Consider the following 24682-nt stretch of genomic DNA (forward strand, 5'->3'; position numbering starts at 1 on the left):
TTTTCACATACATTCACAGTTCTGCATAATTTCTTCCTCTTTGTCATGAGTTTTTTGCTTTTGTTTCCTACTGGTGTACAGTCACATTGGATTACTTGATATGTTTGTTATGGAATGGAATATGGAAATTTAAATCTTAAAACTGGTTTGTTTCCTTTTATTTTTAACTGTACATTTGTTTACAAAAATTTTGGGATTTATATTGGTTAAATAAATTAAGTTGTTATATCTATGTGGGCTTTTTATTTCAAGGAAAGAATACCATGTCTGTCAAATTTAATAATGTTGTCAAATGCTACTAGGAAGATGGGGATGTTATATTCCATCACACTTGATATTAAAGGAGTGATTTATGTCATAAAAATAAGATTTCTAAATTAGAATTTCAGACTGAGCACAATGTTAACCAAACAGAAATCCAAAGATTAGAAAGAGAGGATAACCAAATGCTTCCCATAGCAAGTAGTTATACAACCTTTTATGATTTATCTCTTAATCTTTGCCACCTTATCTGAAAAATATTACAGAAATATCTAAGGTTACATTTCATGAAGACAACTTTTAAGGCATTATTTCCTATACCAAAAATCAACACATACATCTCATTTCCTCCAGCTGTGTAAAAATAAGTTAATTCAACAATTCAGGATATTTTATTTAGAAAGTTCTATTGTCTCTGTCCCATAAGTTGATTGTGATTATTGTGTATTATAGGCATCAGCAATCTGAATATTTTTAATATGTTTGATCAAAACATTTCCACTGACTTCATTGCCCAACTGTAGTTTGTTAATCTAAAATGTTCATAACATTTTTTTAGTTAAGAATTTGGAAACAAAAAAATTTTTAGTATATGAATGATTTTCTTTTACAGTAATCCCCAAAATGTCCACATGGTGCAGAGGCCAAAACCTCACAGGTAGCAGAGTATTTTTTCTCTGTAAAAAATGTGAAAATGTAAAAGATGTGAAAATCAAACTGCCATTGTCAGCAGTCCTAGTACGCTTTTTAAAAATGTCTGAATCTAGGTCTCAGCTCTAGAAGTTGTATTTAGGATCCATGTCATACCTGGCAATTATTCAGGACGTCAGTCTCACCAAATAAATAGGTTATTTAGACACTGCATTTAATTCAATGAGCAGCTATTACATAATGCATAATTAGTCAACATGACTAAGGTGTTTTGATTTGGCAAATACTATAGAGTAGCAATACTGTGTAACTTTTATTGACCCGTTCACTTGCAGCTGCATTATATTAGAGTTTATGGAAGCTGCTGTTTCCCCATTGGAATGGGGGAAGCAGAACTCAAATAGAATCCAACTACCTTTTCCTCTTACTCAGCAAATTGCCCAAGGAAATGAGTCCTATATGAGCAATCTTAAACTTTGTGTATCATATGACTGAGAAACATACTAGTGAGTTGGCAGAAGGGGTATTCTTCATATTTGCTTTGAATAGGTATAGATAATACAGAGTTAATAATTACCATCCCTGCGCTTTGCAGACTTCTCAGCTGAGACACACATTTACACAACACCCCACAGCGCAGTATGTATTTCATAACATTAACAGATATCAAAAACAAGCATAGCTCATCTGAATTCTTTCCAGACACCTTTCGCTGTCTTTTGGAAAATGCCTTTGTGCCCCTAGAGCCAGCTGCAGACCTTGTTCCAGCCGTACGATGTGTGGGTTTTGATTTTTGTTTTTGAGGAAGCATGCATTTTTCAACAGGGGCATGTCTGAACCCGTTGTTGTGCTTTAACAGAAACTGTCATGCAAATATCGTCAGGGATGCTCTTCCAGCATTGCAAAGAAGGAAAAGGGAGATGCGTATTTCAGTTTAGGTGGTAACCAGGGGGAAGAGTTACTTTGAAGAAATGACAATAAATCAAAGGGGTTGTTCAGATGGGATTTGGAGCAGCTCCATGAGTTTAATTTGTTAGTAGCAATGGTACAGGAAGGGAAGAAAAATCATATGTATTGCTACCCTGAAACCTATGTTAATGAATTCTTAAAGCACTGGTGAGCGAAGGCGGCCTTCCCTCAAACCCCACTGAGCTCACAGCAAACTACCCACAGATTCAGGCCTCCGTTCAAAACTTTGAAGTGATTTTTAAGTGGTGCCATTAGGTCTGAAGAGAGAAAAGCATTTCTCTGAAAAAAGAAGGGTTTTTACAGATTCGCAGATCTCAAAGCTAAGTCGGGTGGCTCAGACCAAGCCTCCACCCCAGCAGGGGAAGGGCCCTGGTGTGCCCAGGCCACCTCCCTCCCCAGCCCAGGGAGGGCACCCCCCCAGCACCCACCGCTTACCTCCGGTGGTTGTTCCACTGGCATCTTTATTCTGCTTCTTAAAAAGTAATTGCACAAAAGACTCCCACACTTACCTCTATTTTCAGATTGTCTGGTTTCAATTTGAACCATTAGTTCTTTGAACGTTTCTCCCCACTGCAGTACCCCCTGCATACAGCCACTCCCACCCCCCCAGTATCACACAGAAATCGAGGCACTTCTGAGAAAACAATTCTTTGTATCAATTACTGCAAATTTATTTACTCAGGGGTTTGAATATTTTTTTTCTGTAACGTCTCCCAGGTTACAGTCTGACCTTTTAAAAGGTAGTAACTCAGATGGTGTGTTTTCCCAGGATCCTTACCACAGCCCTCAAAGATTAAGTCGACTTATTTCTGCTTACGTATCCAAGGCGGGGGGGGGGGGGGGGGGCAGTATCTTAGGCCACTGTTTCACATCGGGAGCTCACGCTGAATTGCCACCAGGGCTGAACAGGTTTTAGGGGTACTTACTACTTTCTGCTTTCTGTAGAAATGATTTAGTATTTTACACACTGAGTAAAAACATTAATTTAAGACCAAGTGCCACCAACTTCTCCAGTCATGCCCCTATTCCACAATGATTTCCTAATGGAAACTGTTTTGAGATTGTTGGTCTGTTTCTAAACTTTGTATTGGGTGATACCGCGTAACACTCATGTTTTGATGAAAGTAATGTGATACTTGAAGCAATACTAAAGTACCAAGCAGTTAAATAATTCTAGTTTATCAACTGTTTTTCAGTCACTGCCCCCCGCCCCCGGTAACTAAACTTACTTTTCATAAAACCATACTGACTGATGCGAATGCTTTATCATCTGAATCTGGTATCAGCTTTTGCATTATTTGGCTGTTAATGCTATACAGCATATAGTAACCCAGTTCATTAACTAGGGAATGTGATAAATTGGTCATAGATGCGGCACATTTCGACTCTTCTGAGGCTTCCATGCTGTTCCAAGGTTTAATTTTTTTCGGTAAGACATGTCTCCCTGCCTGCCCCAGGAACACACAGTGCCAGTAAAGCATGCAATGTTGAAACTAAGAAAGAGGAACTGTTTTCACTGTTTACCCCTCAAGGAAAAAGAACTAAAAAAATCTGCAGAGAGCAGTTTGCCTGCAGACTAAGAATATGCTTATTCTATCAGATTGAGCTTTCATATTGTTTCACTACCTTTATAGTGATTATCTTTGTCAAAATAACTTGTACTTGGAAACAATGAGAAACCATACACTGAAATTACAGTCTGACATCAAAGAAGGTGGCATAACTTTAAGAAAACTGGTGGGTTTGCCAATTAGTCTTTTTGCCTGCTGTCCTGACTTCCCTCCATAAAGATTTTAAAACACTTAAAAAATACACTGCGCTCCATAAACACAGCGCTAACTTACTGGGAAAGCTAGAAGGGGTTGCGGCCTTCTCAGTAGCAGCTAGTTGTAGATGCAGGAGATGTTTCTACATCATCTGGCAGGGTAATATCTGACAACTTTTCTTTTCTGTCATCTCAAGTGTAAGTTGCGAACTTCACTTCAGAATGCCAGGAAGGCTGGACTTTAATTAAAGTGGATGGTAGACAAGGTCAGTGAATTGATCTCCACTGAAACATCCAGAACACTGTCTGAAACAAAGTTAAACAAGAGGTCCTGGGCAGTATCCTTCCCACCCAGTCAGACTTCAAGTCATGGACCACTGTTACAAAATCTGTGGAGTAACTGCAAGCTACAAGCTGTCTTCTGCCTCCTACTCCATTTTGTTTCTGTGACTCTCACATTAACAAGGTTAACTGTATCTTATCAGCTTAAACCCCAAAATAATATTTATAGCCATCAGAAAGCTTGCTGTCATTGTAACTGAAAAAAAGAAGGCATATTGTATATTTTTATCAGAGATTATTCATAAAGACGTTAGGACCCTCCTTCTTATCCATGTAAGTGATTAGCTGAATGACAACAACTTTTGATATGACACCGTAAAGAATAATAAGCTTCCTATATTTTTAATTTTAAGCATGCCCACACTGGATGAATTACCATACCTTAAGTGTGAATACTTGATAATTTTATGAAATTCACAACTTGGCTGAATTCCTAGACACCTCTGAGACAGTCACACAGAAATGTTACTGATTTTTACATCTGATTAGGAAGCTGGTTACACAAACTTGGTATGTGTAATCTTGGAAGACAAATTAGCAGTAACAACAAAAAAATTAGAATCTATGTATTTTTTTCCTAACTAAATGTTACTTTGATCAATACCCTTTTAAACTCTTATCTGGATGATCCAGCCATTAGTAGGTAAGTACATTCCTTCAAATGCAAGATCCTATGTATGTATATACATATCTGCATTTTCAAAAGCAGAATGAAATGCATTAGGAGACCAAGTTACTAGGTATCAAAGCTCCAATCACAAACTCCAAAGTGAGACTTTGGTAAGTCAGAGCAGATCCTTTGGTCCTTCATGATTTTCCCAAGCAAGTTCTAGGCTAACATGACGTGGGAAAACCAGTGGGAGTTATGAATGCAGGGGGGCTCTTTGTGCTATTCAAAGAGATGATCGCTTCTCTAGGATTACTTCCTCTACTCCACAGATAAATCTCACCTCTCAAGTGCTCTGACTAAAACAAGCAAGTTAAACTCACAAGCTATTTAGCACATAGCTTTGTATTGGGTTACTGTATTCCACACCTAAATACCAGGTTTTAAAAACAAAAGCTTGCATCATTTACCCTCCACCTTATTGGTTTGTCTCACCTTAAATATATTATCTCATTTCACCAACCATCTCAGAGTTAGTATCCTTCTGTTTGATTAATTATTGTTACAGTATTACTTCTAAAAAACAAGTAATAATGTTTACGACAATAAACATTGTGGCCTTATAAATGTTTTTAGAGCCAGACAATGACATGGGAGAACCTCTTTTGTATATACTTTCTTCTGGAAATACTATTAATCTTCTTCTGTGTTGGTCAATAAATAGCCATTTTGTAACCAATAATGTGAGTCTTAGCCAAAGACTACTCATTACACAAGCACTGTGGGAAAAGAACTTGTAAGAAAATGGAAGACTAAGTAAGGCCTTGAATAGCTTTATTGAAATCTGTATAAATAAACATGCGCATTTCAAATGTAAACCCAAGTGAACTCAAGTGCAGACAAAATTTTAACCTCTGTCATGCAGGAGGTTAGTTTACATTTAAAAAAAAAACCTCAAAGCAGCTTTAAAATACCAGGATGAAACACCAGTTTTAATATCAAGGTATAAAGCAAAGCCATGTCCAACATACCTCATTTATATCCTGGTCAAATGCAATTTTTTAAACTTTTTAATGCTAACATAAATAAATAATTTACCAAAATGTGCACTCACAGAGTGAACTTTTATTTACAATACACAATTTATAACCTATTGTATTTGATTAGTTCAAGTGAAGAACATCATACTTTTTGCTTTTTTCTTCTTTTTAAATTATTTGTTTGAACAGTGGGACACAAAGCAGTTCTCCAGGTAGTAGATATGTGAAGTGTGCCCCCACACTGAAGAGCCCCTCTCAAAGGCAGTATTGTATACAAATCAACAATACATTCTTCCAACTAGATCAAAGGGAAAGCAGCAAATTAAAAAATGTTTCAAACTGTCACACTTGTTTTGGCATCCTGGACCCCTGAACACAGTTAACTAAAATCCAATTAAAAGTTTATATGCCTTATATACTGTACAGGTTCTGACTTGAACATGCAAATGCCAATTCTCTTATAATGAGTTACCTTTTCAGATATGCTGTAAGGCTATGGTGAATTCCATCAGGAACACACAAAGAAAATTAACAGGCCTACCTTTAAAGTTATTTAGTTCATTAACAATTTAAAGGCAGGTTATATTGAAAAAATTCTCATCTAAGCCTGATATACAGTCATTACTATGGATACAGAATACTATTAACTCTGACCCTATTACAGAGTAGTTTGCAAGCTGTCAAACTACAAAAACTGGGGAAGAGAGAACTTACAGCACAATTTTAAATTTTGGACTGACACCAGATTAAAATTATGCATGTCTTATAAGCAAGATAACAGGATTTACGTCTGCAGAGTAGATTCCAACAAGCAACAAAGGATACTTACATTTAATTGAAAAACTTTTTGTTAATGCAGCATGAAATCCAGAACCTGTTCCACAGCAGCAGCAAGATGAACATAATATTCTGGATGCTCAACTAGATCACAAAAGGTTAAAACACCTTTTCAAGCTATTTCTTCTATTGTGACCGAATTTAAAAAAAAAATAAAAATTAGGGAGAAACAAATATTTGCTGTTTCAAGAAGACTACTGCTTATATATTTATGACATTTTTACTTGTAGTCTGTGTGACAGCCTAAAGAATAAGTATATATTCATCCAGAAACTAGACTTGGCAGTAGTATTCTTGCAGTACTAAGAAAATAAATGTCAGAAGTCCACAGATTTAACATTTTAGTTATTAACTCACATCTAAAACAAAAGAAAACATAATCCATCAGAACAGCAGCAGAAAACTTAAAAGGGGTTTATTTGTGACTTCCTATATATAGCTTGTGAATACAAGACTGTAAATGCATTAGAGACAATTTCTGTTTAAGTTTTTATTGTTTCACTTCAAGTACTGCACATGTTAAAATGTAATAAAGATTTACATTCTGTTATCTGAAACTCCCCTTCTCAGATTTTTATTCTTAATTTGGTGGGCAATTTCACTCTTCCAATAGGTATCCCCAGTGAGAAAGTCTCTTCTATGGCTTCTAGTTCTTCCATTAGTTAGTGTGCATACAATTTTCATTTTCTATATCATTATCATTTTCATTGCTATCTTCATCACTTTCTAGTGGGATGCCTGTGGCAGCTGAAGCACCTCGTTTAGTTTCCCGGTCAAGAGGGAAAAAGCCAGTTCCACTGATTGTGTCCTGTCTCTGGTAGAAGAGCACATACGCTGCTTTGGACTGTAAAAGAGAAGTATAATATGCTCCTGAGGCTCCAGACAAAAATTTACAATTCAAGTTATCAATTTTCTTTTTTTCTGCCAAGTCTACAAGGTAAAATTACAAAGGAACCCAAAGCTTCCATGTAAGTTACTTTTGCATGTTGGAGCAAACTATTTTTATTTTGTACTGTCCTTTGAAAGAACACGAACTACTACCTACAAATTTACTGCCAGGTTCATGATTTACTCCTTGTTTTTATTCCCTTAGGAATAAAACGTCATCAACAGTCCCAATTTTAGAAACACAGAAGGTACTTGCCACTATTTGGTCCTCACATCCACTGGACACACTACTGTCATCAAAGTAGTACCATATTCCATCATCCTTATTTTTTGCAAAAGCAGTATCTAGGACAAAAAGGTACAATGTCTAAGGACTCTGTATCTTCACAGCTTGATAATCAGTTGCTAGTATGTTACTGTGAAACACTTGGTATTTAACTAACTAAAACTTATTATCAATATTAGACTCATACTTTCACACTTCTTTTAAAGCAAAGAACACTTAACCAATAACGTTCCACTTCTGATGCGAATGTATAGTGAGAAAGGTCAAAATAAATCCCTCAGTGACTTTTTCATTTTTCTCTTTTTGAAGGAGATGCACAATGTACAAAAATACAGACAAGTAAGACAAAATCAGTTGTAAGAGTACAGTAGCTCTTACATTTTATCTTTTCACAATATGCATAGCTCGAAGTATAAAAGAACCTACAGTTATCCATGACAGCTCAATTCATATAGATTTTTCTGTTAGAATATTTGTGAAAACATTTCAAGGTAATGAAAAAAAATTGTCCCTCAACCATTAATGATTGCCAGTGATTCAAAGTGATCAGTACTTAAATCAAAATAAACAGGGAAAGAAAGCTAACATATAAAATGATGATATTTGAAATCAACTTACAATGCCCTCCTCCCATTCCTCCATAGTGGTTGGAGACAGCAATCAAGTTGTAGCGGCAAGGCCCTGCATTGGGATTAATAAGGAACTCTGACATGTCCAAGTCACTGTTTAAAAAAAAAACCACAAAAAACAAAACACAAAAAAACAACCAAAGGAAGGTTACGTTAATAATATTTTTAACCATTTTACATTTTGGTTGTCTTCGAGCCCTTTAACTTTATATTCCTCACAGAAAACACATGTACCAGACTACACTGACAGTGCATCTCTTTCACTCTGTGAGGAGTGGAACACGAACCAGTAATGTTAACCAAAAGTATTCATAGAGTTCTTCCATAATTTTTCCAAGTTCATACTTTTCACCTACAAGCACTTTGTCATCAGTGTTTACTGGATCCACACATGGAAGCTGAAAACAAACATTTCACATAATTGACAGATTAGACTTGCCCTAGTCATGCTAACTTTTACACTTCTAGCACCAAAATGTTTAGGTTTCTTACTTTATTGGAAAGTCAACCAATGTATCCAACTTGTCTCTCATGTATCTGCTATAGGAAAAGCGCTTTAGATGAACTACCAGTACAGGGGGCAGTGACCACAAGTCTAACTTCTTGGTAGCTTGCTGATGTTCTTTACAGTTTGGACAATACCTAAAAGGAAAAAAAAATATTAATTAATTGCAGTCCGTATGTATGTTAAAATACATTACCATAGAGAAAGCCTGTAACATGGGAGGAACTGAATGAGCAAGAGCTGAAACACACACGTTCCGCCTTCTGTTACTAGTGCCATTGATATTCCTTCCAGTTTAAAATGTGAGGTGCTAGCGTGCAAGCATGCTCACAGTGAAGCCTACAGCATTTTAAACACAGAAGTAGCACCCTTTAGTACAGGACTCATCTCCTACAGTAGTCCCTGTATCTTTAGTCAAAACACAGCTTTCTCTTACAAAAAAAAGATGGTTATGAAAATACTTCAGGAAAACTAACTATATGAAAAACCATAAATAACAGACAACTGTGGTTCTTCCAAATTTCAATTTCCAAGTTCATCCACCTCCTACCCCATCCCACCTACCACTAAAGCCAGGTAACAGTGACTACTGGAACCTGAAAAACTCCATAATAAAAAAGTTTGCCTCCTTAGTAGGCAAGTACAAAACAGGCAGTGACTTCTAAAATCCTGTTCCCTGCAATGCATACTTGAACCTTTCAAGAACTAAGGCTCAGGGAGGAAGGTAAATAAGAACAATGCATGGAAGCAACTCTTCTGTGAAATGGTCTATGCATATTCTGCATCTTGGTATCTAACAAGCAAAGATCTAGGGAAAAAAAAAAAAAGAGAAGAAAAAAGACTGCACAAGTGTCTTTACATAGCAACATCAGATAAAGACAAGAAATTAGGAGAACTGTAAGGGCTGGCTGTAATTGAAGAATAGTTTTTTCAGTTGGCTTAGAATATCTGGAATACAAATAGCGCTGGACTAGAGTTGATGAGGTCTTGTAGATTAGACCTGTGAAGACCTGACAAATGAAGAAAGAATGTGATTAGTGACCTATGGTGAGATGTATCTAGTAGCAACTGCTTGACTTCAGCGGTAGCTGTATTTTGTAGTTTAAATATTCTACTTAAAATGTGCTGCAAAAATGGAAGCGCTTCACCATACCTGAGTTATAGGATATCTCAAACAGTCTAGCCAGTGTTGTATAATCTAGCCAACCCAGAAAAAAAAAAAAAAAGACAATTTTTAAGTCACCCTTCTCCCCTGCCCAAATAAAGGAGGATCTTCAGTGACAGAAGTCTCCAAAACTTTTAAGTATCCAAAAAAGAAAAAGTGGCAGAACCTCTTTTCAAACTTAATTCTGAGCTTCTGATGTTGATGAAGGCTTCTTATCTGCTAGAAAATTCCCAGAGAAGAAGGATTTTACAGGAATATCCTGTAACTGTGAATATTCAGATACAATCCCAAATCATAATCTGGAAGAACCATGAATCAGAATAAAAGTCTCCACCAAAAACTTAATGGTTGGAACATGAATTTGAGAGGTTCTACTGACTACACACATCCCCCATCCCACAGACCTGTGGTTTAGACACATCCCTAGCTCATGTATCAATGGGAGGCAAGTTATGTATTTGCATTAAAAAAAAAAGCCAGTATGCACCAACCTTTCTCATCTTGGAAAAGAATATTTGTTTAAACCACTGCATTGGATTTGGCACAATATCATTCATTCACTGTGGATCACAATTCACATACTAGAGTATCTTAGGGATCTACCCTTCCTCCTTATGCATTGTCTCCAATATAAACGTTGCTTCTCTATATAGTAACAATTTTAGTTAAGCAATGGATCAAAGTAGAAAACACTTAGAGATTTTCAACTATGTTTAGGATTATAAGATTCAAAATACCATTAAGAAATCAATTAGGTATCTCTGTTAATGTTCAGGTGTATTTCTGATTACATTTTGAGAAATACACCACAGAACATAACAATTTTATTCTTTTGTTCTTACCATGGGTCTTCAGCACCTAGTTTTTCCTTTGTTGTGAACAGCTCAATGCAATCTTTTAATTTCACAAAAGGCTTTTTTGGAGGCTTATATTCCACACTTTCATGTTTTTCAAAATCCTAAAGAGAAGTATTTCTTGAGTTAAGAGAACAAATGAAACAAAACTCATTTTAGTGATGTCGTCTTACTATAGACAGTAACTACAAAGCTCCTATATATGGAAAAACTCATCAGAAACCACTCAAGCAAAAAGTTTTCACAGCTTCAGATTTACTTCCAAATTAGTAAGCCTCAAATTGGCTAATTACTTAGATGGGTAAATGAAGTTTATTTATGACAACATATTTACTATGAAAGATGTGAAAAAGACATACTAGCTTCTTTTGAAGAACTATAATCTCTTATGTCACGTTAATTAAGTTGTATTTTTCACATTTAAGTTTTATCGGTGCTGGAAAGGGGAGCAACATAAACAGCTTACCTCTGCTGCACTATCATCAAAATATCTCTTCTTCAATTCAGGATCCCAATCCAAAGCAAGGAAAGATCTTTCTAAGATTAAAAACATGTTTTCTCTTAATATTATTTCTTGCTTTACATGATATTGTATTAACTTTGGGCAAACGCTCTTCAAGATGAATTAATGCTAGGATGAACTTAAGATGAAAAAATTGCATTTCTAAGAGTTAATTACAATAGCAAATTCATTATTTATACAGAATTGACTATTGGGAAAAGAGATACATCAAATAGCACACACAAAGAATGAAATACTATTCTATGAAAGAATCAGAAAAAAGTAGAATTAAATGTTGCCCAATCTGTTCCCCATGACTTACCGTCAAGCCTAGGCTGCCTGTCATCAAACCTAATATGCCTGGTATCATCTTTGATGTAGTTTATGTCAGTATTGCCTAAATTATTGAACTGGAATGTAAACAATCGCTTTTTGTGTCCCATGAGTGTTTGACCTTTGCAAGTATCTTCAGTACATAATCCGTTTTCAGAGTCATTGTCACCTCCAACTGAGTCTTCTGACTGGCTGTTTTCATTCTCTGAAGGAAGTTCCTGATCCTGGCTGGATTCATCATCTTGTTCATCTGTCTCCATTTCACCTAAAACAATCAGAAGAATCAGGAAGAAATGAGGTAGAATAACAATAACTTTCATGAAAGACACTACAGAACTAACTTCAATGACAAACCGAACACAAATCACTAAGCAAGTTCAGATATTACAGTCTTACTTGGAGATCCTTCTTCATGTATTCCATTTGGGCCATTACCATTAATACCATGGTCCTTACAGCAATGTAGGGATCCTTCAGTGTCTTCACTTTCAGTACATGTTTTTACATATCGGCTAAATATAAAAAACGAAAGCAACAGTTAGAATCAATGGATTTTAAAATATTTACATTATTCAAGCCAAACAATTACATGCTTACAGCAATTCCTTTCTACTATACTGTATTCCCTAACTCCTGATTTATTCAGAATTAACAGTTTTATTGCCTAACATGTCTATTGTTACAGGCACATCTGAAATTCTGCTCATCTGTACTCTAATGTTTTTGGCAGTTACTTGATTTTATACAACTTGATTTTTGATGTTAAGTCTCTGTTTATCCAGAAATCACTTCTTTAACTGTTCACTAACCGTATTTTTTACACAAAAAATATATGGGTTCAGTTACAAGAAAAGTTACCTCAACAGAAAATTAAGCACAAATTTCAACTGGAAGTTGTAACGATTCTAATCTCTTCCACATAGTGATACTTATTCCAGTCTAGTTTCAGAAAGTGCCTAACATACTTCTACAACATAAATTAGTATATAAACTTTTATAGTAGATACAGGAGATATAACTATAGAAGAATAACTGGCAAAACACTTCCATTTTACCAAGCCCTAACTAACAGCTATGTTTACAGCAGAATTAATTCCCTTAAGCTGTCAATACAGATTGACCCTCTACTGTCTTCTCAAGTAATTTTTGAATTAGGTCATGCTAACAAAAGATCAAATTAAAATCCACACTAGTTCACAACTCAAGCAGCTATAATAAAGACTAAATAGTCAAATCTGATCAGTTTGTTAGCAATGCATGTAAAAGTGAGTTCCTACCAATTCCACCTATTGGCATTATTCATGACAAATGCATTTTTCTCTAAACAATAACCTTACCACATTCTTAGCAGCAGCAGGTTATACAGTTTATCTTCAGTGTTGTTTCTAGGCACTGCTATGAGAAAAGGTTGACCAAACAGTGAAGAACCACTATGGCTGTAGCTAGTGTGCCTGCACTTTTCCCTTAAACAAACAGGAATTATAACTTGTTCTGTATCTTCTGTTCTATTGATAGCAATTTCAAATCTAAAAGAAAAACATCAGAAATACAAAGGACAACTGTCATTTAAAAGATTATAAAGGGGAACACTTAAAAAATAGTAACCCCCCCAATATTTGTCTTTGTCTTATGTCTAGTTACCTAAACAAACTACAAAGAGACATGAAGCATGTTATCTGTACTTACACATAAATGTCATCACGTTCCATAATACTACTTAAATTTTCATCCATGCCAAATATCCTGTGGAACCTGTGATTGTATATATCAGTAACAATCATCTAAAAAGAAAATGGAGTATATATCATTAAATCAGGTTAATGTGTTAAAATGTTCATAGTTGTGCTTCATATAAGCAATCACTCTTACCTTATCTGCAGCAACACCAGACAAAGCTGACAATGCTGTGCAAAGATCCAGTATATTTCCAATTTTGGGAACAACAACTTTGTACTAAAAAAAAAAAAATAAATGTCACTTTCATTTCTTAAGAGAATATGCATGAGGAAAAAAACAAAAAACTTATCACATGTTCTGCAGATTCCTGAGCTTAAGGTGTAAAGTATGTAAATCAACTAATAAAAATTCTGAAAGCTGCTGAAAATGTAGTAGTTACCTTCACAACTTTGCTCATACAAACACACACATTTTTGAACACTACATTTATTAGTTTTTATAATGCTTTTTAAAAATGTTATTTTATTTTCTCCACAAGAAGATTAACCACACCAACTACTTAGATTTATATTTCAACAGCACCTACTTAATTAAGCATTTAAATACCGTGCGTGCTATTGACTAGATTCTTAAATTTGAAATACAAACCAAGTTGTTTATGTATTACTAGGAAAAAAAGCAATGGCAGGCAATGGATAAAAATCAAATTTAAATTCACATGCAGAGAGAGAACCTGATGACCAACAGTCAAAGAAAACCTCTCTGTGGCTTCCCTTACTGCAGTACACCTGCAGTTTGTAATGAAACTCCACATAGGACTCTTACCTGTCATATGCATAATAAGAACAGGATTATTTAGAAATAAGTATTATAAATTTGTAATTAATTGCCAAGTACAGGAGGTGTTTGTTATTTTCTGAAGTTTTATAGTTATATAGACTCACAAAAGCTCTACTGAACTCTTACTCTTCCCAAACACTATTTATTCCTGCATAACCATCTTATGTCATACAGGGTCATTTTCAACTACTGTGTCCCCTATGCAAACTTGTTCTCACAAATAATCAAATTTCTGTCAGGTTCACCTCCCACTAGTTAATACATGTCCCTTTACCTTCAGTTGCCTAACTCACATTGCTTTTGAGAACGCTCCCTCTCCCCCCACCTTCCTTCTTACAGTACTCTGATTTCATGTGTTAAAACCTTTTTTCAAGTCTGCCTAACTGCCTGTGTCTTATTTATTTCACGTATTCTCACTTACCCCGTAAGGTACAGCTAGAACTATTTAATCATGACTTTGTTACCATAAGCTATGTGCATTGTTTCATACCATTCTAAGGAGTGTAATACCATCCTTCCTAAAAAAGGCAACAGAGATACTCTTCACACAGAAATCTCATCTGAAATTTTTTCTTTTGGCTATTAAGCGATAGCACAGAAGAATTCAGGACTACCTAATATATTTAGTCATGAGGTTTTATGCACCATTTATTACCAATATTTGCCTTTTGAGGCTAAGAAATTGACAAATTAATTCTGGATTAAGTGTGTAATTTTTTTTTTTTTATAACCATACAAATTTGTTATAGCAACACTAAAATAAAAGATGAGGACAGCAGACATTTCAAATATTATGAAGCCTTATTAATACAACCATAAAGAAATCACCAATATCTTCCTTGAAACTGACAGAAATGTAAGAAGGTATGTATAGCTTTCCTCAGGCTTTCTAAGTGGGACTTCAGAACACATACCAGAAAACTAAAGCTTGTTGGATTTGCTTATTGTTCTTATAAATTTAAAAAATGTAAAGGAACTCAAGCTCATCGTTAATGCCACATGAATCAAGAGTTTTGTACATAAACTAAGAGGCTTACCTGCATAGGCTTCGCAAGTGGATCCATTCTAACTAAATAAACTTCCAAAGTACGTTCTTTTTTCATGGGTAATGGAAGTGTCAAGTAACAAAAGGGATCAAAGGTTACAGATATCTTAGCACATTCAGGACAAACTAGGGTGGATTTAAAAAGGCCATGAAATATATCTACAATGATGGAATCATTTCTTTTTAAATGGTTTTCCCAGGCTTCTTCAGCAACCACCTGCAATTAAAGCATGACCTGGGTTATGACAAAGTAGTAGGAAATGAATAGTGAGAATTATTGGTGAGAGTAGTTAATAGAACATTCTCAGTTACCACCTAAACATAGAAATCTCACTCCAAAGAACCCTGGTAAGAAATGCACTACTGTCAGGATCACAGGTTCAAAGATGTATGTTTATACCTCAGACAAAGATTCTGTCAGTGATATTACACAGTCTGAGAGAAACTTCAGACGGCTTGGGGCAAGACAAAAGCAAGACTAAAAATTCCACCAAAGTAATTCATACTTGTAGCAAAAGAAATTATCTGTATGCTTGTAGCTCAATGCCAGAAGAATTTTCCTAAAGTAAGAGTACTGGAAAGATACATAATGCTGCATACAACAGAACAGGATTTTTTTTTCCAGCTGAACTCAGCACTGAATTGAACAACAAGTCTTAACAAAACCTTAACACCCTCCCCACCCCCTCAATTACCTTCCAAATAAACAGAAATTTACAAAGGTACTTGAACAAGATCTCCATTTTAAGGTCTTGGCTTATTTTCTGACATCTCTTTCAGAAAAAGCAACGCATGATCAGCGTCCCAACCCTTCAGTGCACAATCATCTAAGAAGTATCTAGCAATGTATAGCCTTGACTAAAATGAAGATGATCACAACCAAAACCACTACCTTGTCTGGTCTCCCATCTGCATCCTTCAATTGAATGTAAGGCTTTTTCCTAATTCGGTTCAAATCCTCATGTAATCCATCCAGGAGAAAAGCCAGTAGCTCTTGACAATCTTGTTGCTGATAACCAGAAAACTGTGGTGCAAATCGTCCCACTTGTGTCTATAAAAAATAAATACAAATATTTCTGGTATCTTTATTGTTATAAAGATTAGGTATTTTTGAGATGCTACAGCAGAAAGTTGAAAAGGTAAAACTTTTTTTTAAAAAATAACTTTTCAATGGAGCCAGGAAGCCAAAACTAATTCTCAAAGATCAAAGCACAAGGACAGTTTACACTTATTTAAACATACATCCCAGCATTTTAACAGTTAAATGAATGGACTGCATACTGATAAATATTACTTTAAATTCTTATTATTGCCTGTTTCCATATGTTCTGTATACTTAATCTAATAACAATGTATGTTCAGGTTAAATTTCATACTGACCTTAAATGCTCTTGGGGTAACATAGCTGTACTTTCCTGACCACATCTGCTTGATGAGCTCTGCATAAGATTTTGCTATTTCACCTCGCATTCCTAAAGGATTGTCAAAATTCAGCTCTTCTTGGTATTTATCATTGAGGAAGTATTCTGTAAGAGGAGGTGTGTTGCTCAGACACTGTAAGTAGAAATGCAGGGGTTTTAGAACAGTGATTTGAAACAAAAGAACGTTCAAATGTTGTTAAAGCAGTCGTGAACAATACCTTAAACTGTAAAGCCTAGTGCCTGCAAGGAAGAAAATAGAAGAAGAAGAAGAAGAAGAAAAAAAAAGAGAAGTATGGCCTTTTCCAGAGAAAATTAATATTTTTTAACCAAGACTGGCTACAGCTATCATTACAAGTTATGCACAGATAGTATTTTACAAAAGCTTCAGGTCAGAATTTATTACATAGTAGTCCAGCCAAACACAGTGTCACACCACAATTTGTATTGAGGTTCAAAACAAATTAAGGTGGTTCTTGATACATGAATAGTAGCTTTATGAAACTCCTTGCTCAAAGTTGTTATAGATGCACAAAGTTTACAGGGCCTCAAGAACAGGCTGCAGAGGTATTTGGAAGAAAGAGCCAACAGGGTTTATTACATCAAATTACACCACATTCAGAACAACATGTGAACAGAAAATAGTTGAAAACTCAGGTATTTTTTTTTTTTTTTGGCAAGGGTGGGAGGGAAGGGAAGATGAGGATGCTTGCCCTATTCCTTCTCTTCCTAGACATCTGTTTATGGATGCCATTGAAGACAGCGATCTGTGCTGGATGGACTAGACCTCGAATCACAATTGGTCTAGCCCTTCCTTTGTTCTTTTAAATTTTGTGAAGCTGTTTAGAGCTGAAATTCATCAAGGAAAGCAAGGGTCTTTGTTTAGACTGAGATAATGACTTATTCGCTTTACCAGTTTGTGTCTTCTGTCAGCACTTAGGGACAGCAGGATGTAATCACTAAAATATGATTTACAGTTTTAGTAAACCATTTTTAGTTTTTGTGTGCTACTCCTCACACTCTTTTAAACACAAACTTTTCCATCGCTTGGAAATAATCCCCATGCCTCAGCATATAGATTAAGCAAAGTTTCTTCATTAAATATTATAAGCTTTTCTGAATTCTTTCCTCTATTAAAGACTCCAAGGCCAAATATTTCAGTCTCATCTGCCTCTCTGCAAACAAGGGGAAGAACAAAAATATTAGCTCCACATATGCTACTGCATAAAATACAACAACTGAGACTGCAAGAATTACATCTTTATTGAGCAGAGCAAAAAAAAAAAAGTTATTCCTATTTCTTCCTATCACACCTGTGTAATATTACAAAGCAAAATCATTCACATGCTGTAGAGAGCAGAGTTTCATGCCTGTATCACACTCCTTTCTTTCCCTCTTCACCTATAGGTTCCATGAGCTATCAACACTGAAAAAAAATCCTGATATTACAGGCCCTTTTGGACACTGAGGGTTGAAGAAAGCTTATTCTTCTCTTGCTACATGGCAAAGAGCTTTTATTCCTAGCAGTGGTGATGCCAAGCCCCTCCAGCCTCACAGGTCCGTGTTGCCAGTTCTGAATGGACCCATGCAGCTAAGAGGAGAAACACTTGGTGTCTCAAATCCATACAGCAGTGGTCAGTCAGGGTTTTTTCAAAAGATTATTTTTAGCGTCAACCTAAATGAATGGTTAGACTACCAAGTTACACCAGATACTCAGAAACAATACAGTGCAAACCACACTAAAATAACTATAAATGAAAGCATACTACAGGTAAAACTGCATGTTCAATCTGAGTGATATGACAAAGCCTACTGCCCAAAGAAGTCCTGCCCCTTCTCTGCTGATCTTCATCTGATTGCGTAATAAAACATACTCACCTCACTAACCTGTCAAAAAACTATGTTTCCTCCTCACTCTTCTCTGAATTGTTTTTGGGCTGGTTTAGGAGATCAAATCAGTTCAGCTGATCAGCTTAGTGTAAGGAATGTCCAGAACAAATTTCTATAGGTTTTTAGTCAAGCACTACATAATGTGCTGACAGTGTGCTGTTTCACCAAAAACTTAATTTATCTTTTTCTAGTTTTTACCTGATTAATTAGTTTTGTCACTTTCACAGAATATTAATTTATGTTTGTATGTATAAGTCAGGAAGATGTAATTTCCCTTTTTCCTTATAAAGATTTCCAAATTCCAGCCTAAGATAACACCAATGGTGGTACTGGAATGCACAAGTATCCATCTGAACACATCAATTTTTGAGATACAGAGCTGACTTTTTTTCTGAAATATCAGATGCCACAACTTTTAAAAGAGTAGCTACTGAAGGAACTAATGCAGTTGGCCACAAATACGCTGATTTTTTTCAACATAACTGACAAAACTAAATAATTGCAAATATGTTTACTTCTTGAAAAGTATGACAATAGAGAGCTATTTAAGATCATAAAGTCACAGGGAAAAAGCATCCAGAAGCCAATTTGAAAGGAAGCCTACATTCTTAGTTTTCTCACGTTGTGGTATGTTGTAGGTTACCAAGGAAGCCTCAAGGAAAGCATCAATAAAAAAAAAAAACCCAAACATTAGAACCATGACAATCTACTAGACAGCAAAGTCACCAGATTTACCCTCCCTGTTCAACGTAGCAGTTTTGGATTTTATTTAAAACACATAGGTAAACTAACAAATATACCAACAGGTGAAGAATAATAGAAACCACAAAAGCTAAACAAATACAGTAAAACTACAGAAAACCATTTGTGAACTAATGAGGTAACAGAACCGCACTTCACTTCAGGTACTGCAGCCTCCACAAGTTTTCTTTAACCACCAAAACGTAAGTGCTCAGTCTCTGAACCCAAACTGGTCTTTTAGCTAAATGATCACTGGCAAAAATGGAACAGAACATAGAAGCTACAAGACCAACCATGAGACAAACTACAGAAGGGAAGGATTGGTCTTCAACATGACAAAGGTTGACACTGGAATTACAGTTCCATGTTACATATTAATCAGTTGGGGGAAAAAAAAAAAAGAAAAAAGACATTTCTGTAGCAGAGCAATCTATGGATAACAACTATTTAGGTAATCAGTATCAAGTGATCTTAATCAACCTCCAAGAAAATTAGACAAACAATGTGACTGGACAAAACGATGCTTCACACAATTTATACATCAACTGTATTAGGTAACACTGCATGCATTGTTAACGTACATACACATGCATACAAACACCATGGAACAACTCTAAACTACTAAGTCAAAAAGGAGACCTATTCACCTGTAAACACACATATAGTCTACTGTTTAGATAGCATAGCTGTAACTAGCAAGGTGTGGCAGGCATTAAGATACACAGGAAAATGAACAATAAATAATCTTTTAGTGTCGTATCTCTCTCTCTCTAAAAATATAAATGCTGTAGCCTCACTGGAATACTCTGATTCCAATATTAGACTATGATCCTGTTAGCAAGTCCACCTGTCCTACGAAAACTTCATATAGGTGGAAAAATAATAATAAAAAGTCAACGTTATACTTATCTAAATCCACATAATTTAAGTATAGGAAAACTTTGACAAAGGAGTTTACAAAGACTCTTATTGTTTAATTGATAAAATGAATGAAGAAAGAGGGCCATCAAGACAGTCAGTGGCCTGAGAGCACTTGCTCTGTGAGAAAAGGCTGCAGCATCAGGACTTAGCCTGCAGAAGAGACTGTTTCAGGGATACCCAACAGGAGCCTTCTAGTACCTACACAGAAGTTAAGTAGAAGACGGAACCAGGCCTTCACAGTGGTGCACAGTGGGAGGACAAGAAACAACAGGCATAGGCTGAAATAAGAGAAGTTAAGGATATTAAGAAAAGTTTTCCTTGTAAGAAGTCACGCAGTGCAGCTGAGAGTTGTACAGCCTCCTTGCAGGTTTTCAAGACCCAACTGGATAAAGCCCTGGGCAACCTGGTATGACCTCAGAGCCAACCTTCCTTTGAGCAGGAGGTTGCACTAGAAACCTCCTGAAGTTCCCTGTAACCCAAATAATCCTATGATCCTAATATAATGAGGAAACATTTATTCACAGCCTATAAGGGGTATCACATAGAAATAACACTAAGAATAAAATTTCAAAGCAAACATCATTACCTATCATGACAGTGAACTGGGGAAACAAGAAGCAGACAATAAGATCACATCAAGCTAAAAATTGAGTGTTCCTGTAAGAATCATGGCTCTTCAACTGTCCTAGTTAATAACAATTTTATGCAAGGGACATTGATATTTTGTATATCAGCCTTCTAATATAAGACAAGAGCTGACTCACTGAAAGAAAGATCCAAGTAACAGGAGAAAAAGTAAATTACTTTACACCTGTCCATCCTACTTTTGTCTGAAGTGCTAAGTGTCAGATGTAGAGAAAAGCGCTCAGCTAATACACCCCTTAACCCAAATTCTGTATGCCAATGGCAACTGAGACAGAACATCAAAAACTTTATCATTTCAGGTTTCACTCTCAGCAATAATATCCAAAGAGGGAATATTAATCAGCTTTCGGAAGAAAAAAACCTGCTGAAATACCCCACTGCAAAGCTCTCAACAGCTGTTGTTCAAAAGTCAAGTATATACAATCACACATGGAAAACCACATAAACATGAAGATGTGGGGAGGAAAAAACCAAAAGAAGTGTTTTTAATGGAAACATTTACTTTCCTTCTTCTCCTGTTTTTGAATCAAAATAAACCCTTTGTGAACTCTTAGGTTTTCACTGTGAAAGAAAAAATAATTTTCCACAGAACTCTAATCACTAATATCCCAAAAGGGCAAAGCAGTACTCAGGAAACATCCACAGATGGCAGCACAGCAATGCTTCGTGAGATTCATATTTTTCTCAGTTTTTTCAGCTTACAACATAGACATGTACGTAAGTGATTGTGACTAAAACATCTACTTGCCAAATACTTTTTTTTTTGCTTGATAGGGGTTCAAACATTCAGAATAATGTTTTCATAAAGTCCAAAAGCTCCCTTTTGTTTGTCACTCCTGTTTTATTTAATGCTCAGATCTGCAAAAGCCATTTAGGCCTTAATAAAAAATGAAGCCTTAGGTGTCAGCACTGAAGTAAATTAAAATGATACACAGAATATCCCTTCAAAAGAATCTGAAAAAATCTATACAGAAGTTCCAGTACAACAAAAATATTTAATAGTATTGAATTATTGCTTTTTGATAATAAGAAACTATGATACGACAACACTTGGGAGAATTACAAGGGTCTCTTAATCATCTTAGCCTTACTCCTACTCAGCTTACAGCTGTTTATGGTACAACAAAGGATCTTACCTGTTTCTTCACCATCTCTCCTCTAGTTGTCTTGAGCTCTGTAACACTGAAAGCCCCTACTCAGAAAACCAAAGGTTTCTTTACATTAATCACCTAGAAGGATGAAGGGGCAAGCCTAACGTTACCTGTAGATTGAAGAGCTATTAACGAACTCGAAACAATATTTAAGAAACTGACAGGATTATCACATTTCTACCTAGTACAGTTAAAGGGTAAAACCCTTCAGACAAGTTTGTCAGACTCTGGACAGCAAGTGCAAGGAACTGGCCCTCCTCTTCAAGGAACACTGATGACAGTTTTGATGCAAACCATCTTCACTGTACATCAGACAAGCAAAGAAAAGCTGTCTGAGAAATGAAGCGGCTTCTGAAGCGGAAACGGCTCTTATATGAACAGTAAGGGGCCTCAATGGTGTCTGGGAAGGACGAAGATCTGAGAAAAGTGGTAATCAGCAGGAGTGCAGATAAACTAAACTCTGCTTCTGTTGAAGGAAGCTACATTGATTACACTCAGCAATGACTCAATGGAAGGGATCACAGCACAGCTTTTCAAATAGAACACAAATGGAACTGAAAACTATTTCAGAGTCTAGAACTCTACAGTAAAATGTTTTGTTTATCAGGATAAATCTGTTTTCTTTAATACTGTGTTGACATAATTGTGAAGAAAACCAGCTTAAGGTGGCAAATAAAACTACAGGAGGTAACCAAAGCAGATCAGAGAATCACAGAATAGCTGATGCTGCAAGGCATCTCTGGAGATGTCTAGTGAAATCCCCTGCTCAAAGAATGGTCACCTAGGCCAGGCTGCTTGGCACCGTGTCCAGTCAGGTTCTGAGCATCTTCAAGGCTGGATGATCCACAGCCTCCCTGGAAACCCCATTCCATTGATAACTCTCACTGTAAAAACATAATTTCTTAACTTAAATGGAATTGTCTGTGCTTCAGTTTGTGCTCAGTGCCTCCTGTTCCTTCAGTGGGAACTGGGTTTCACTCTACTTGCTGCCTATCTTCCCCGCCCCAGTATTTCTACACATTGGTAAGATTGCTCTGGAGCCTTCTCTTCTCCAGGCTGAACAGTCCCAGCACTCTGAGCCTCTCCACGTAGGTCAGATGCTGCAATCCTTGATCACCCTTGTGGCCTCTCGCTGGACCTGCTCCAGTATATCCCTGTCTCTCTGGTACTGGGGAGCCCGGAATTGAACCTGGCACTCCAGGGGTGTCTCACCAGTGTTGAGGGGAGGGGAAGGATCACCTCTCTCAGCTTGCTGGCAATGCTTTTCTCAGTGCAGCCAGGAGGCTGTTGGCTGCCCTGGCCACAAAGACACACAGTTGTGTCATGTTCAGCTTTTTGTCCAGCAGGACCTCAGGTGCTTCTCTGCCAAGCTGCTTTCCATCTTGTTGCCCGTCCCCTGACACAGCCCAGCGTGTACTGGTGCCTGGGGTTATTCCTGCCCAGGTGCAGGCCTTTTGGCTTTCTTTTGAACTTCATGAGGTTCCTGTCTGCCCATTTCTCCAGCCTGCTGAGGTCTGTCTGAATGGCAGCACACCTCTCTGATGTATCAGACTCTCCTCCCAGTTTTGTGTCATCTCTAGTCTTGCTGAGGGTGCATTTTGCTCCATCACCTAGGTCAAAGCCTAGGGCTCCCAATATTCCCAAGCAGAATTTCCCTAGTCTGCCATCCACATACTATCTGGGCCCAGTCCTTTGTTGCTTCCAAGATCAAATTTGTTTGGAGTGCTTCGGCCATAGGCATTACACCTCTAGCCAGAATAATGCAATGTTACTCCAGTAACAGCAGGAGGTGAAATTAATAGCAAATTAGTGTAGTGAATTGTGTGCTTTCAGTGTAACTGGAAAAAAAGGTAGAAGTTAACTGGTGGCAAGAGGAAGACAACAGCAGAACTTGCAGTCTGCAAGACTGTAGTGTGTTAAGAACATGTCATGCTTTCACTAAAAAGCACATTCACGGATTTCTTAGGTAACATTAAACTCTAAGCAATACTTTCTTTGACAGATATTAGGTGGAACTGAAAGATACTTTACACTTCCTTGCTAAGAAAGCTGACAAATAAGACATTTAAAAAAACACACCATCAAGGACATACTAAAGGTACTAATGCCAAACTAAAAGTTGCACTGCTCAATAAACACCTAATTCTCTTACCCAGAGCACTGCCCTGTTAATCTGCAAAATTGTATTCATTAATTTACACCACCATTTATCAGAACTTATTTGAACACTTGATTCCCTAGATGTAACTGAAAAGCAATGAAGTCAAAGCTGACATGATTTAGAACACAGACCTCAGAATTAAATCCAGTTAACAAAATAGGATGTTGATGTGAATTGTAGTAAGTTTAAGTTGTATGTAAGAAACTAAAGGCAATAACCCATGTTTATAGTTTTCACCTAAAAGGTTATTTTTCAGTGTACATATATGCAAATTCACGTATATAAGTTTAACAAAGGTTTAGATAATCAAAATTAACCTTGTTTTTAGTCAGTCTAGTCTGACAAACAGTGTAGCATTATAAGAAATATTTAACTATGTATGTACTAAGAACAGTCTTTTAATTCAACTTTTAAAAGACAATTCTGGTTCACACACTAGATGAAAATATATTCTTATTTTTTTCTTTACAATAGCATAATGACACAATTCAGAAAGAGGTTACATATAGCATTTTTATTTAGAACGGACTGTAAAAAGTGTGTCCTTTCCCCTTTCAGC

At 36.4% G+C, this 24682-nt stretch overlaps 1 protein-coding gene and 1 long non-coding RNA gene across 3 annotated transcripts in view; one reads left to right on the plus strand and one right to left on the minus strand.

The window, feature by feature from the left end:
- Positions 1–5412: 5412 nt before the first annotated feature.
- Positions 5413–24682, minus strand: part of USP15 (ubiquitin specific peptidase 15) — a 70132-nt gene continuing 50862 nt past the window's right edge. The window contains exons 9-22 of one of the 2 annotated variants that reach the window (XM_005242078.4): positions 16577–16750; positions 16089–16247; positions 15189–15413; positions 13504–13587; positions 13321–13415; positions 12972–13160; positions 12031–12146; positions 11624–11899; positions 11266–11336; positions 10788–10903; positions 8768–8917; positions 8265–8368; positions 7617–7705; positions 5413–7316 (exon numbers count right to left, since the gene is read on the minus strand). In XM_005242078.4, coding sequence (XP_005242135.2) covers positions 7131–7316; positions 7617–7705; positions 8265–8368; positions 8768–8917; positions 10788–10903; positions 11266–11336; positions 11624–11899; positions 12031–12146; positions 12972–13160; positions 13321–13415; positions 13504–13587; positions 15189–15413; positions 16089–16247; positions 16577–16750 — 2034 coding nt within the window. In that variant the 3' untranslated portion in view covers positions 5413–7130. Of the gene's footprint in view, positions 7317–7616; positions 7706–8264; positions 8369–8767; positions 8918–10787; positions 10920–11265; positions 11337–11623; positions 11900–12030; positions 12147–12971; positions 13161–13320; positions 13416–13503; positions 13588–15188; positions 15414–16088; positions 16248–16576; positions 16751–24682 lie in introns of those variants that run through there. The other variant, XR_008747713.1, reaches the window with a different exon arrangement.
- Positions 11849–22893, plus strand: LOC106112779 (uncharacterized). Its single transcript, XR_003556463.2, has 2 exons — positions 11849–11932; positions 18022–22893. It is a non-coding gene; the product is annotated as an uncharacterized LOC106112779 (long non-coding RNA).

This window comes from Falco peregrinus, chromosome 6 (assembly GCF_023634155.1).
Source record: "Falco peregrinus isolate bFalPer1 chromosome 6, bFalPer1.pri, whole genome shotgun sequence".
Taxonomy (NCBI): Eukaryota; Metazoa; Chordata; class Aves; order Falconiformes; family Falconidae; genus Falco; species Falco peregrinus.